The 15364-nt window shown below is 34.8% G+C and overlaps 1 protein-coding gene across 4 annotated transcripts in view; it reads right to left on the reverse strand.

Moving 5' to 3' along the window:
- The window catches only part of LOC132944777 (zinc finger protein 853), a 208568-nt gene that overhangs the window by 36313 nt on the left and 156891 nt on the right, over window positions 1–15364 (reverse strand). For all 4 annotated transcript variants that reach the window (XM_061014268.1, XM_061014266.1, XM_061014267.1 and 1 more), the window contains one exon: window positions 7218–8044. In XM_061014268.1, coding sequence (XP_060870251.1) covers window positions 7218–7482 — 265 coding nt within the window. In that variant the 5' untranslated portion in view covers window positions 7483–8044. The remainder of the gene's footprint in view (window positions 1–7217; window positions 8045–15364) is intronic.

Genomic DNA, 15364 nt, shown 5'->3' on the forward strand with positions numbered 1-15364 from the left:
AGGCGAGCCAGAATGGAGAGGAGTCAGAGAGAGAGATGTGTTTTTCCCTTACGGTTGATATAATAATAAACGATTGAGAGATTATACTTATAAAACGAGTGGAGAGGCTCTTTTCGTCGTCCCGCAATGACAATGGCAATTATAGCTGTACTTTCGTGTTAAGTACGATGACAAAAAAAAGCGATTATTCTGCAAGGATTACAACGGTATCTCCGCGGCACAGACTCACGCCTACCGGACAAAAGCTACCTGCTATGTATATCACAAATACACAATGACATCGCTATGCGACAGTGTCCAGAATATCTAATAATCATCGTATAATAATATTGTGCAGAAGGCACGAAGAAGTCCACTCACGCATACGCTAAAAATAAAAGGGGCAAAAATAACTCTTCAGTCATAATGACAAATATTTTTGATATAGAGAGTGAGTACTCGCTGCTACTGCTCCTGCAGTTAGTATATTATTATGTAATCGGTCGGCATAAAATCGTACCGACATCGAAATATATGGTTGGAAAGTACACTCTTTGATTTGAAATTTCATAATGCGAGGAATTATAACGAAACCATCAACAATAAATAAATTCGTTCTATGAAAGGCACGCCTCCGTATATCGACCGTATACTCTTGTGATAATTACGTGGATTACCAAACAGTTTAAATAGTGACATGAAGTGTTTGAAATAGAGTGCTTTGGCACGATGGTTCGTCGTATAACAGGGTAGGGATAGAATAGAGACTATCTACTACAATCAAGAATATTAAGAAGTGAGAAAATAATATATAAATCTATAGCCAACCAGTTGAAGTAGTATAAAATAGTTTCAACACGATGCACGTCTTTAATTAATAATTATTATTGATGTACACTTTTTGATTAATTAATGTCAATAATTCAAAATATTTAATATTTTATGAAATTTGTAAATATTATTCGCACACCATACACTAATATACCTATAGTGTATATGTATGATAATATTATGTTTGACTGCAGCTGTTGAGCCCAATGCAAATATTGTCGAAATCATATGATGACAACGTCGACAATAATGACATTTGCTATAATATATTATCGTGCTGCTCACAGAGGTTCTAGAGGGAAAACCGATAAATTCACAGTTGCAGTCAGGTTAACCTAACCTAACCGTTAAGCGTTGAATTTATATGTTTTTACGAAGCTCAATAATATATACAAATATGATATACCACACATAACTTATACCGACACTGTCTTTTAGGAAAGTGTAATTTTCTTTCACAGATTCCGCGTAGACGTCCACGATGTAACGAGGAGAACCAAACGATTTTTCACGGTTATTTCTGACGGCTATAAACGATACACGTACAAAACCGTATTACATGGTCTGCGATGGTAAAAATATTCTAATAATATTATTATTTCACATCATTCATTCTTCTTCGGTAGGTACCCATAAAAAATAAATTTGTATTTGGTCTTTTGTATTTTGTTTCAAATACTTACATAATAATAAGTAATGGCTCGATTGGCCACCTGCACAGAAACTGACATGCCGAACATGAGTACCGCGACTATTGACGAAATAATTAAACGCATAGACTACCATTATTTTGTCACATAATAGTAATGAAGCACACATTTTATAGTTTCATATGGCCACTTGACGGTAAATATCTTTCATGCCACCGATTTTTTTAATACTTCCTCCTGATAGAGGGATAGGCTTTCCTTTGATAACGTCACATGTCACATTTTGGTCAGCGAGACAGTGTAGTCATCTCCAACGAGAGACTTTCATCACGTGCGTACATATTGTAGACGAGTCTCGAGTGTGCACACTTACTCAGCTTACGTGTTACGAGTAGCCGAGTCCGAGTGTCTATAAGAGAATTACTTGAAAGTACACCATCGAGCGTGCGAATGCATCATCAAGTGCAAGTGCACAGTCGAGTGCAAGTGCATCAACCAAGCTTGTAGGACCAACGTGCATTGTACTCAGCGTCTCTTGTGTATTTTATTCATATTTTGTCCTTCATTTATCCCTATCATACCGTGTCATAATATAGTTCGAATGATAATTAGTATCCAGGACTATAATAAATACGATTTATTATTTATTATTTAATACAAAAACTGTAAGGTGGGTCAGAGACTGGAACCTTACAGAAAAGAACCGGAGTCCTTTGAATATTGGGAACCAGAACCTCATCAAAACCCTTATTTAAATTAGTTAAAAAACCGGAACTTTACCGGAACCGATACTTTAAGTTTTATTGAAAGTTTTTTTAAGCTTAATTTTGGTTTCTTATTTGAAACAAGTCGTACATTAAGTGACAGTGATTAGTACATTTTCTACTTATTTAGTCCTTTTCTAAGTTTTAAACAAATGTTAAGATAACTGGTTGAAAATTATTAGTATTGACTATTGACCCGCCATAATTGACGCCAATAAATTGACAATATCACTATTCTATAATAAATTAATAACTTTTAAAGAATCGAATCAGAATCCGATTTTTCTTACATAAGTATGAAACCGAAATCGAAGTTTTAGTTTTACTAGGAGCTGAACCGGAACTGGATCGAGGTTCCAGTTCCTGGTGTGGGTACAGCTGCCATTACTTTTTGAGTTTCCGAACACACGATATCGAGAATGATTCAAAAATCGCGGATCTAGGTTTTTACGGGAACGCATGCAACCACTATTCTCTGACTTGAGTTCTTACGATATTAAAATAGAGTATGGCGGCCATCACTTTAGGTATTATGATGATGGGACCGAGAGAGATGTAATTTTTTACGGATTAACGCAGGCTGTTTGCCTACCCTCCAACACGTATACTTTCCGCGAGAATGACATCACAACGCCGACTGAAGTCAGTTGCGTGCCGGCGGGCCGCGGTGTTGACTCGTACCCTGAGTAAGTTGTAATCACGTACACCGTATTAAAGGATTGCGAAAAACGTGGTTTTAACGACCCTCTCAGACACCATATTATATTGTTATCTGAAAACGTACAGTAATATTCTTCGGACAGGGAATAAACGCTACGGAATCGTTATGACGACAACGACTGTAACGATTTACCTGGACATGACAGCCAACGAGTACTGCAAGGGTGAGGGGGATGACAAAAAAGTCGATTGAGAAACAACAAGATCCCATTAACCACAGCCAATATTAAAATGGGCATTGGGCAGACGTCATAAAAATCGAATCGATAGGTAAAAACAAATATCAAAAGCCGTGCGTGCTATCGACAGAAAACAATAAGTAATAAAAAAATAATTACACTCTGCGTGATTAAGACAGACAGTGTAGACCAGTGGTTTTCAAACTTATATTAAACACGGCACACCATGGTCTTAAAACAATTTTCACGGGGCACACTGACTTTTATTTTTGCACTAAAATATTAGATGAACAGTATTGTTTTAAATTATAATTATATACATTTAATTAGAAATGTGTGCTTGATGGGCGAACATTTTATTTTTATAATATTGTATTCTTGGACGAATAGTTGACATTTTTCAGAAGACCACGGCACACTTAACGAATGCTTGCGGCACCCAGTTTGAAAACCACTGGTGTAGACGAACGACGAACGGTGGGCTTTTCAGTCGAAAAGTGAAATCGGTAAAAAAAAAACGCATGCGAATCACTCGACGTGTCAGTCGATTATTGGAGCGCGATCGATAACGTGACAACCTATCGTCTTCATGCCTATATCAATCACTTTTGGCTGACGGGCGCAACAGGAAAGAGCATATTTCGATCCACGACCAAACGCAACTGCGATCGAGTTATCGACCCAGCGAGACCTTTTTAAATTTTCTTCGTCGCTGTAACGAGTACAATTTTGTCGTCGTGTATATCATAATATTGTTATCAACGACATGGCAATATTATAGCGTCGCGATACGACCGTACTCGCGGAAATGATAATGCTTTATGAAGCGCTCGAATACTCATTGCGCTCTTATCGTCGTCGTGGGGCGTTTAACCGTGTCAGTGTATTTAGCGTATTTGCAGTGTCAATAATAAAAATAATAACAATAATAAAAATTCGGAGTATCTAACCGGATTCAATAACGACATCATCGTACTGCGCGTATTTTGTATTAATTGTCACAACTACAACGACTGTGAGTTGCAGTGGATGTTGTTCCAACCGACAATGTGTATTGGTTGTGTTTTTTATAAAAAAATTTAATTACTCAAGAAACAAAGCTACATAACAATAATATTATTCAAGTGCCGGTAAATTTGACGGTTTCGGATCGTCAAGTATTCCATATACGAGTCAGATATACGCAAAACGCCATGCATTACACAATATTATAATAAATTATAATAAATACGATTCAGAATGATTGTGAATCGTAGGAATAATGGTTTTTTATTTTTTATTTTTAAATGAAATATACAATCTGGTACCCTGTGGGCACAGTAAGAATATGGGCTAAAATATTACATTAACATGAATGGGATTGATGAAAGAAGCCATCCAGTAGTGACACTTCCTAAGTAATAATGTTAAGAATTTTATTATATTAAGGGGATTGCAAATGGACAGTTTTTTAGGAGTTCAAAATAAACAATTTTAAAATTGTACGAATGCGGGTCTTGTAAATGTGTGCGTAGTCAGTGATCATTAGTGTATGTGCAGGTGTGTAAAATATGAAATAGCAGAGCACCCTTAACACGATATTTTATTGTTTTTACTGCTGTATTTTATTTGTATTTCTATTTAAGTTATTTTTTCAATTAATTTAATATTCTGTTTTCGTATTATTAATAATCGTCTCCGGGGCATCAAATAAATTATTATATGATTAAGAGTGTTATTATATTATAATATTAATATTACGTCGGCTCCGTAGGATTTTTTTAAAAAGCCTTTCACCCAACAAAATGTTATCGTCGACTCGCGGCTGAACATTTGGGAATCTGTCTCGACATACAACCATTGGCGATCGTCAGACGAAAAACTAACGAAAAACTACACTTAGTTAATACGCTTATCGGTATATTATAATCATATGCGTTCGTAAATCCAATGGGACACCGAGAATGTGACAACAATACTGCATTAGTGGGAAAATTTCAACGCGGCGCTCAGAGTATGCAATTTTGCTACACCGGCTTTCACGGTACACGTCGTTCGGTATTTCGCTTCGATGACTAACCCAAACTACTCGCGGTCACGATTTCGATGTAACTTTACTATTATTATATATTACCCAAACAACCGGGACTGTACTGCTATCTCTATTGAATGTACAGGTATGAAATTGTCAAATCTAGATGAAGTTCAGTAAATTGCTTATTTTTTTTTTGTAGGTGTAATAAATTTAATTTTTAAATAAAGTACGATAATATAATATAATTATGATTAACTTGCTTTCTTTTAAAAATTATTATTAAATGTGCAGGTACCTACAACATGAATGTTTTTTTTCCAATTTCTACTACTTAGTACTTACTCCTAAAGTAATATTGTTCATAGGAAAACTTAAAAACATAATAATGGTGATACAGTAGGCATACAGGCATACACTAGATGGTAAATAATTGTACATTGGTATCTAAATAAACGGTTACTCAATATCTTAAGAACAGAAAAGAACAAAAAATACACGGTAAAAATATTATTTACGACTTGCACAGGTATCGATTTATCATGCATAGCCACTTATTCTTTTGTTTCCAAACAAAATGAAATCACTGGAATCATAATCATATAACGCCAATTTGAATAAGTACTGTTTTATTAACTTCTTGCATTCGCATAATAATGTCTGTCATGGAATAATCTTGGTTAGATTTTAGTTCATTTTAAATGAAACAAAAAAATTAAATAATAAACCTTTGGATTTGGATTGCTTTTCGTTTTTCATTATTTTACAAAAGAAAGGGATATTAGACCAATTTAAGAATTTTTAACAGTTATTATATTAGTGCATATTTTTAAATACTTACACTGTTTTCTTTCCCTATAATTTAATTTAAATTGCACATTTTAAAGCATTTTCGGTTATTTTAATTGCATACTTGCATGCATATTTCAAAAATGTTTTGAACCCTACATAGTAATTATTTATTTATATAGAAAAAAAAAAAATAGCTGCATATTTAAGATCAGTACTTCGTAATCTTAATCGCATATTTTGAATATTTTGAGTGCAATATAATAAGTTTACCGAACCATAGCGTTGTTGTTAAATCTTATTTTTAATATATATCGGTCAGAGCCGTGATATTTCAGTAAATATAGGTCTCTAAACCCAATAAAGGATTGCGAACTTACGAACAGCGGCTCGACAAACACGCCAAGCTATAACAACTAGCAACAAACATAATATTACAAAGGTACCTTTCAACAACCGCTGGCCAAAACCATCTCTAGTTGTAGCCGATAACCCAACCAAGAGACTAAAAACAAACCGGAAAATACACCACCGAGTATGGAAACGGTCCTATATCATACAGGTCATCGAACGCCAACGTCCAAATGTAAATATCACTGTAAGCCACCTTTTTCTGTTGTAATCTATTGCGCAAAATTGATATCGATTAAAACATGCAAATAAAATATAAACATAACAATATTTAATATAATTCTGTATGGATCTCTCTCGGTCGACTTGTTCTAAACATCATAATTTCATAGTCGAGAGCTCCCCTAACTGTCAATTGAATTTCTATATAGAGTTATAACAATGACGGCCGACGCGGCTGTTTTGACATATCATAACAATGGAATAATATTTTAACTGTAGGCATATTCTAGCATGCTACATAATGTGACGCTGTCTCATACCGCAGTATCGACGTGACTTCTATTATTACCCATTTTCAATTTACGACGTAAGAATTTGGACCAGGGGTCACCAAATGCTCGCGGACAAAATTTATCCGGCCCGCAAACGAGAAAAAAAATGTGAAAACAGTTAATATTATACGTCCAAGACGTGTCGTAGCTTATTATTTTTGTGCATTGGTTTTTACCGACATCAGCAATTTTGGCGGCCCGGGAACAGTTTCCAGATTCCCGATTCGGCCCTTCGAAACTATTATTTGGTGACCACTGAGTTGTGCTAATGTTATGCTAACTTATTATTTGTCCAGCATACATAAATAATTTTATTATTACTGAACATTTTTACGTGGGCAGAAAGATAATGACTTCTTCCTGCACAATTTCGTACAAATAATCCTTACCTTTGTGTTTGGACATGGTGACGGATTCCAGAGGCTTGTAGAGTTTCACCGAGGTGGGATCGGTGAACGGTGGTGGAGACTCGGTACCGGATCGGGAACTGCAGCATCCCTCGTCATCGTCCAGCTCGTCCATGGCCACCTGGTGCTGTTGCTGTTGTAGAATTATTATTTGTTGCTGCTGTTGCTGCTGCTGTGGCTGGTTCTGCTGTTGTTGGTGTAACATCAGTTTTGGTCCCAGTTTCTTTACCGCGTAGTATCGGGGCATGGTGATGGAGTAAAACCGCGGTCGAGGTAAAGTGAGAAAAAAAATTCTCTTATTATATAATATAAATATAAAAAAAAAAAATCAGATCTGAACACTGACTTGAGCACTAATCGATTATCGCTCTGCAGATGCTGTCTCTATTGATTATTATATTAATGTATACCGTACACACTATAATAGTTTATATGCCTAATGTATTATTGCTTTTCGTTCATTCGGGGGAGGGAAAAAAAAAATTAAAAAAAATTCAACTCAGACGTTCCGTTATCACTATAATATTGCTAATTATCATTCTTATAATATTGTTTATTGCCGTAATGACTACGATAGTCCGTCCGACTCGATCGCCGTCTCGGGCAGCCGACAGACGATCGTACAGGTGTGTTGCTTATCGCCCAGGCTGAACTTTTCGTCCTGTTTGCAACTACAGAAGTCTCTTCGCAGCGGAAGACTTTTATTCGCTAGCCAAGTCTGGTTCGGCCCGTATGGTGGACGACGTGAGGAGTAAATGCTGCTGACCACCGTCTTGTCCACCGGTGACACAACCGCGATATCGTCGGACCTGAAACACGAAGCGTAAATCGTATGATATCAGCACAGTTTACTCATACCAATTATTATTGCCACCTCAGACGATATACATTATACATAATATTATAATATAAATTATAAATAATCTGTTTGATAGCCGATCGCTGGAGGTTTAGGCGTGTAGTTATGAAAAATGTTTTTATATAATAACCGATTTCAAAATGTATATATAATTGTTAGTTAAGCAAATTTCTATTAATTGGTATGACTATGTATTAAAGACTATTACATTTAAAAATGATTTCGACTATTTTAAAACATTACATAACAACACAAAAATGAAAAAAAAAACGCTTTTGAAAATATTATAATGGTATCAATTGTTAAAAATATTAAAATAGAAATGCCCATGAATTTAAGGCTATTCCCCACTCTTTTCAAATAGTATTGGGATTTGGGTAAGTGTCACCTGGTATAACCATAGGGTATTGTTATCAATTAAAATGTTCAAAAATTATAGAACTAAAATAATACGCATGTAATAACATATATTATAATATTATATTATATTATAAGTGGACTGAAAAGGTCGAAATACGCAGAACAAATACGTCACTTCAAGTTCATTTTCAAACGTACCTAGATTATGCGAGCGTTATACAATTTGGGTCCGAATGAATGAAAATGGATTTCCGTTTTCTTTCGTTTCGCGTTGAAATGTTTTCAAAAAATAAAATATCGTTAAATAGTGTATTCAGCAAAAAGTTCAAAATCTGCAATCGTATTGCTTGCGAGTTATAATATTATCGGTTAGGTACTCAATTTATACATAGCGAAAATTCGACGTTATCGAACTGATGAAAACAAATACGATAATTTAGCCGAAACCAAACTTTACACTTGAGGCCCGCTGAAAGTTGCGTATTTTTTATGAGACCGGGATATCGCTTGTTTTTAGTTTTCGACGTTGTTCGCACCCTCATAAAACAAAATGCACGCACGTCGTACTGTTTTATTTCATTTCACATAAATATTTCATAATATTACATGGGCCTAACACTACATAGTATTATTAGATTAATTCGAGTCTCGAAAGTTGTACAGCGGTCGTGATTTCAGGCGGTTCCACGAAAAAATACAATTTTAATTTCGTCCGGACGAATCGTGGATAAATAGAATTGTAATATCTTATAGTATATTAATTTATCGTACACGTGCAGGACCTGTTGTAGCTGTGACGTGTATTTTTTATACGTTTTGAAGACGTTTATTATATCAAGTGAAAATATCGTCGTACCTACTCCGTCGGTTTTAAACAATTTGTTTTCCAAAATATTATATTATATTTTAAACCGTTACATCATTTAAATTCAAAATTCGATGATATTCGAGCACGCAATTCGTGGATCGTTTTGTTCCACGTACATCAAACTATGAACCGGTTTATCTTTCAAATGATTCAAAACGAAAAAGACCTACCCGAGAACGTGAATGGTTATATTTTTCTATTCGATTTTTCGTCGCAAACCTGCTCCGACGCTGGTCCGGATAGGAATGCAATTCTTAGTCACAAAAATGTCATCGCCGCGAACCGTTACGAATCACTCGATATGGTATAGGTTACAGCCCGACCAATAAAGTCAACAATAATTTAAATCCCGAGTATCGGCTCGCAACGATAACAATTTTATCGACATTTTAAGGGTATGCCGTTTATGATATTATAATCGCGACACTTGGTTGGCGGAAACGATAGTTTAACTTACTATGCCTAACGACCTATAACCCGACCGACATCGAACGTCGTATGATCCACTTGTGTTGTGTATACAGGGTGTGTCGTCGCGTCAAGGGTGAATAGCGAAGACGACCCACTCTGTATATTTTAATGTGGACGGAATACGCGTATTACACCTATGGACTGCGTTAGTGATATCACAATTCATTATGCAAATAATATCATTGGTACTCATTGTTCGAACGCGCGCGTTCGTCGTGTTATTATTATTATTATAATTATTATAATATTGTTGATTGTGGCAGACTCAGCCGACGCCGCGAGTCGCGATCGCACGAAATGTTATCGTATTAATAGCATTATTACATACTGCCCAAGCTGACGCCGTCGCGCCGACTTTTATCGTCTTCGTCATGTGAAAAACGAATAATTTTTTATCGGCCCCGCTGACGAGAGCGTTCGTGATGTGTGGAATAATCGGCAAACCGCGCGTGTTATCGTATAGTTTTAACGAGTCGCCGTTTTTATTTTTTTTTTTTGTTACGCAAAATAATATTTAAAGTACCTGTAACCCTAATATTTTCGGCATTTACGCGTGAATATCTCGTTTTGCCACCGGTCACCGACCCATTAAAAAAAAAAAATAATATGCCCTTAAAGTTTTTCAAATGCGTTGACCGTCGTGGGCATACAATTATGCCAGCGTTTCTTAAACTGTGTCTTGAACCCTAGGGTACCGCGGAGATCACTCCGGGGTTCCGCTAAACTCTCTTCAAAATTTGAATTTAGAAGACTTGTTCGTCTGTTATTTAAAATATTTTTTGAATTTAATACAGAATACACATTATTATGAACATTTTTATCGCAAATAATCGTTACATAAAATGTCGCCAAAAAAGACTGTTGAAACCAAGTATAGGGGTTCTAATTGCCGAGCTGTAATAATTTATTGTCAAAAGCCAAATAAAAAAAATTGTTAAAAAGCTAAATTAAATAAAAAGAAGGGGTTCCATGATAAAAGTGGATAAAAAAAAGGGTTCCGCGGATAAAAAAGTTTAAGAAACGCTGCGCTGTATTGTGCAATAATGCGCATTCATATAATATTATATACAACAATTAATATATACGTAGTAATGACCGATGATCAAGACGTGGCCCAAGCATTGACACATATTACGCTCTTAAAAATGCATTCGAGACGAAACAAATATAATAATAATATGTGAATAGATACGAAAACTTGAAAATCAGATTCGTATATTATGTTTTTGGAACACATTTTAAAAGTGAAGAGGCATAACGAAACAATTTATCATCAGATTCGTCAACATTTCATTATCTTAACCTTACAGTGATAATATTATACAAAATACTTCATCAGACCTAATTTGTTTAACAGTCAGTCGCGTGAAGAATTATACACTTAACAAATAATAGTATTGGTTTAATGCATGATCATCAATGAAATAATTAAAGTTTTCGTCAATATTTCAATAGGCGATTTCAATGTTTATAATACTTGCTAACAGAAATTACAGGACAGTATTATATAAAACAGTGAAAGCTAAACACTAACACTACTGTTAATATCGATATCAACTGAAAATTTTGTAATTTCTCAATAATGTATATAGTATGAAAGTCTATATTATAATATACCTTACAAGTGATGGATCGATTGGAATTTAGAAATTACGGGTATCTGCAATATCAAAAATATGAAACTTTTATCTAACACTGCAAAATTATATTATAGCTGTAAATATTAAAGATGTTGCTTTTTAAGTTTTTACGACCACGAAATTTTTAAAAAGAAAAAGTTTACTAATAGCCACATAATAGCAACAATAAATGTTAGTTGCCATATACATCCTATAATAATAATAATATACAAATTATAGATAATCTAAAAATACACACTTAATAATATTGTCAAACATAAGACACAAACACTCGAAACTTTTTGGATCCATCCAACTTATTATTGTAGTCAACCCAAAATTGAATCATTATAATACGCAGAAATGAATAACAACAGCTAAAAATCACATTCAGTATATATTTCTTATATTTTATCATTAATATTTAAATTAAATAATAATAGCCATCAAAGAATAACTGATCTTATTGTCTACGTTTTAAATGTCTATAGGTACTACATAATATTATATTGAAGCACTATAATTATCTTTCTTCAGAATATTTTTGATCGTGTGTCCAAAGTTATAATATCCTTTGCCAGCTCTTAGTGTTTCATTTGACTTAATGTTACCAATTGTAATAAAATATGTTATCATAGTCTTTACTGGTAGCTAGTAATAAAAACAAAAAAATAACTAAGAAACAAACTAAACGAGTATTTTTACTTATACAAAATTCTTAAAATAGTGCTAAACGCAACAAGTTACGTAAAACATATCCATGTGAAATCATAGTAACCCTATACCATGGTCAACTAACTGCATGCATTAGACCGAGATTTATCCAAATCTAGTAGTAAAAAAACCGACGTTTTCGCAACAATTGTTGATCACTGACTCTATACGACGTTCCAACGGCGTTTAACTTTTAACAGATACAATAATAACAATATCACATGCGCGGCCGTTTTCGAACCGCTTTACCCGTTGTTATGTCATTGTAATATCAAACGTCAAAAAGTTTGTGACCCGAGACAAGTCAAATGTTCCGGAAAAGGTAAAAAAGTCAAAGGTATCATTCAACGGGAAATCTACCGATAATGCCAGGGAATGGGTGTAAAGTAAACAATATTGTGCGTGGTGACTTGCGACGAATGCGTATTACGACAGTCGATATTTATTTTATTTTTTCTCGCCGTAGCTGCAGCGACGGTTGCCGTCGAGGGTAGATAGGTCGTCGTAGGTAACGATAAATGTTTCATAAAGTTGAATAAACTGCGACGACAGACTCGAAAAACGCTTTAATAATATAATAATAGTATTAGGTAGGTAGTACGGTCGGCGGCCCGTGCGCAGCGGCGTGCGACTCGTTTTCTCCGAAACCGGGCGAATTTCCTCGGAAAAGCCTGAAAAGGAAAGTGCAACCGTAATGTTATTATGTACACGGCATGCGAAATCGCCGCCTGGTTTGCTTTGAATTTCGTCCCTGGCAGTGCAGCGGGCAAGTCCTATAGCGATGGGTGTACCGCCTCGTAACGGAACATTGCAATAATAATATGTTATTTCGCGTACCCACGCTACACGGTGTAACGCAAGTTCGCATGAATATTTCATTCGTCCTGGTGACGTCTAAGTCTCCGACGTAATGTATTATGTATAAATGACGTGATCCGCTCCGTAGATCTAAAAACGAAATAACGGCGGATTATTGCGATGAAGCAGACAGATACGTTGAAAAAAACCACCCGCGTTTGTAAATGAAATTATTTCCACGAATTTTATCAGTCTGGAGCGGATATCGGCAAGGGCGAAATCATAAAGTTACGACATCCGTGTCGAAAACAAAAGCTATAACGACGTCTTTGAAAGGTGTATTATAATATTTTATAATATCATTATCGTACTACGCGTTTTTTTTTTTTTTTTTGGGGGGGGGGATATAATTTATTTTTGAAAAACAATATTATTGAAATGCAGGAAAATGTAGACATTTAGATAGTTAAACATCACAGGATTAACTTATCGTAGTGTTTAATCGAAATAAGAAGCTTTAAACAATATTCTGGTCGTTAGTTTTAAAATGAGCACGTTTAGCACATGAAACCGTTTTATCGACATCAAATATATGTCTTTATATGTTTGCTACATCCAACACGGGACCACCTGTAAATTACTTTGAATTGGAGTTTAAATACGATATAATATTTTAAATCTATAAACTCAAAATGTATTGTTCGCATAGCCGGTTCAATATATTTAAAAAAACCCATAGCCTATTACCAATATTAACAAAAACTTTTTTTTTCGCTCACCGCGCACGATTTATTGTAATAACAATTATTGTGTGTACGCACAATATACGCCGTCTATGTGTATGTACGTGAAAACGAGAGAAAAACAAATTTAAATCGTGAATTATTTTTGTTTAAAAATATTTATTTAATATTTAAATTGAATCAACAGCGCCTTACTGGACCAGTATATCGTATATGTATATATATATATATTTTTTTTTTAATATTTAAAATCTAATTTGAATGCCGAATATAACGCATATTCTAGCCTGGTAAATTTATTTCGTCTGTCGTTTCAAGAAAAAATAAAATAAAAGCACCGCTCGATAGAATTAATTCACGTTTAAAATTATATTATATATTCACGTATATATTTTCATTTCGGTCTCGCCGCCGGTCGACGGCAGTGCAGATTCACGCAACGCATTATATATTATATTGTTGCGACCCCTGTGCGAACGACCCTTTTGCAGGAAACGATTTTGGGGAGGAGGGGGGGGGGGAGAATGGTCCGGTGACTGCGGCGGTGGACGTGTATATATAGTCAAATCGAACTCGCGTTTCCGCGAAATTCTCGATAGTAATATATTCCCCAACCTAGCAGAACTAACCATCGCAGCTACCACCACAACCGCTCACGGAGCGTTGAACGTCGCGAACACCGACCAGCGATTACGTTCGATTATATTATTACAATATTTCGCGAATCCATTATTATGTCTGTTATATAATTGAGCTGAGCGAATCGTAGCCCTAGTAGATATCTCCCAGTTCTATGATATTATTAATTATTGCTATCTCATCCGAAACTAAAGAACCAAATTTCATGAAACTCAAAACATACATTTTTTTTATATCTAAAGGGTGAATAGATTAGTTTTGAATTTTTTAGGTGCTGTCATATTTTAACTATGATAACACGACAATAACGTTCCACGCTTTATGAAAACTTCAATAATGCTGCGATTACACTTTGGGTTTACAGTTGTAAAGACGGTGGATTTGGTACGCGACGTGCTCGAGCATCTCTATATTATACAAATATTTTTTTACAGGAGTAATACAAGGTATGAAATATATATTTATATTGCTGCATTGGTCACAGAAAATAAAATAGTTATTATTATGATCGGATAAAATGAATTAGATATTATTGATCTACCGACCATCGAACAAGTTAATAATATTAAAAGAAGACATTTTTAACATAAATAAGTTTCTATAAAATTGGAAGAAATACAAAATCCTATAGCTAATGCAGGATCAATGCGTACAGTAGTCAGTAACTTTTAATTTCATAATTTATGATGCAAATATAGAAAGATATAATTACGAAAATTAGCCAATATGTATTCAGGTGACGTTTTCTAAGTACATCGCAGGAACGAAACTATATAGAATCTATAACACTCTATATTATCTATTTACATTCTACCAATAACATAGTCATTAAAAAAAATTGATGTTCCTAGAAAAGAATGGCCCTTAATGCTCATGTACATTACCCCACCACCACCCATTTCAATTTTTAATTTTTTTCCAATGCCAATATTTAGTTCTCCATTCCTACCAATTCCTGACACCACTCCCGGAATTCTTGCTCAACCACATGCCTCCCCAAAAATTAAAAAAAACTTTGGGTGGGACAGGAGGGAAACATTTACGTTTAATGCTCGAAC

The sequence above is a fragment of the Metopolophium dirhodum genome, chromosome 5, assembly GCF_019925205.1.
Source record: "Metopolophium dirhodum isolate CAU chromosome 5, ASM1992520v1, whole genome shotgun sequence".
Taxonomy (NCBI): Eukaryota; Metazoa; Arthropoda; class Insecta; order Hemiptera; family Aphididae; genus Metopolophium; species Metopolophium dirhodum.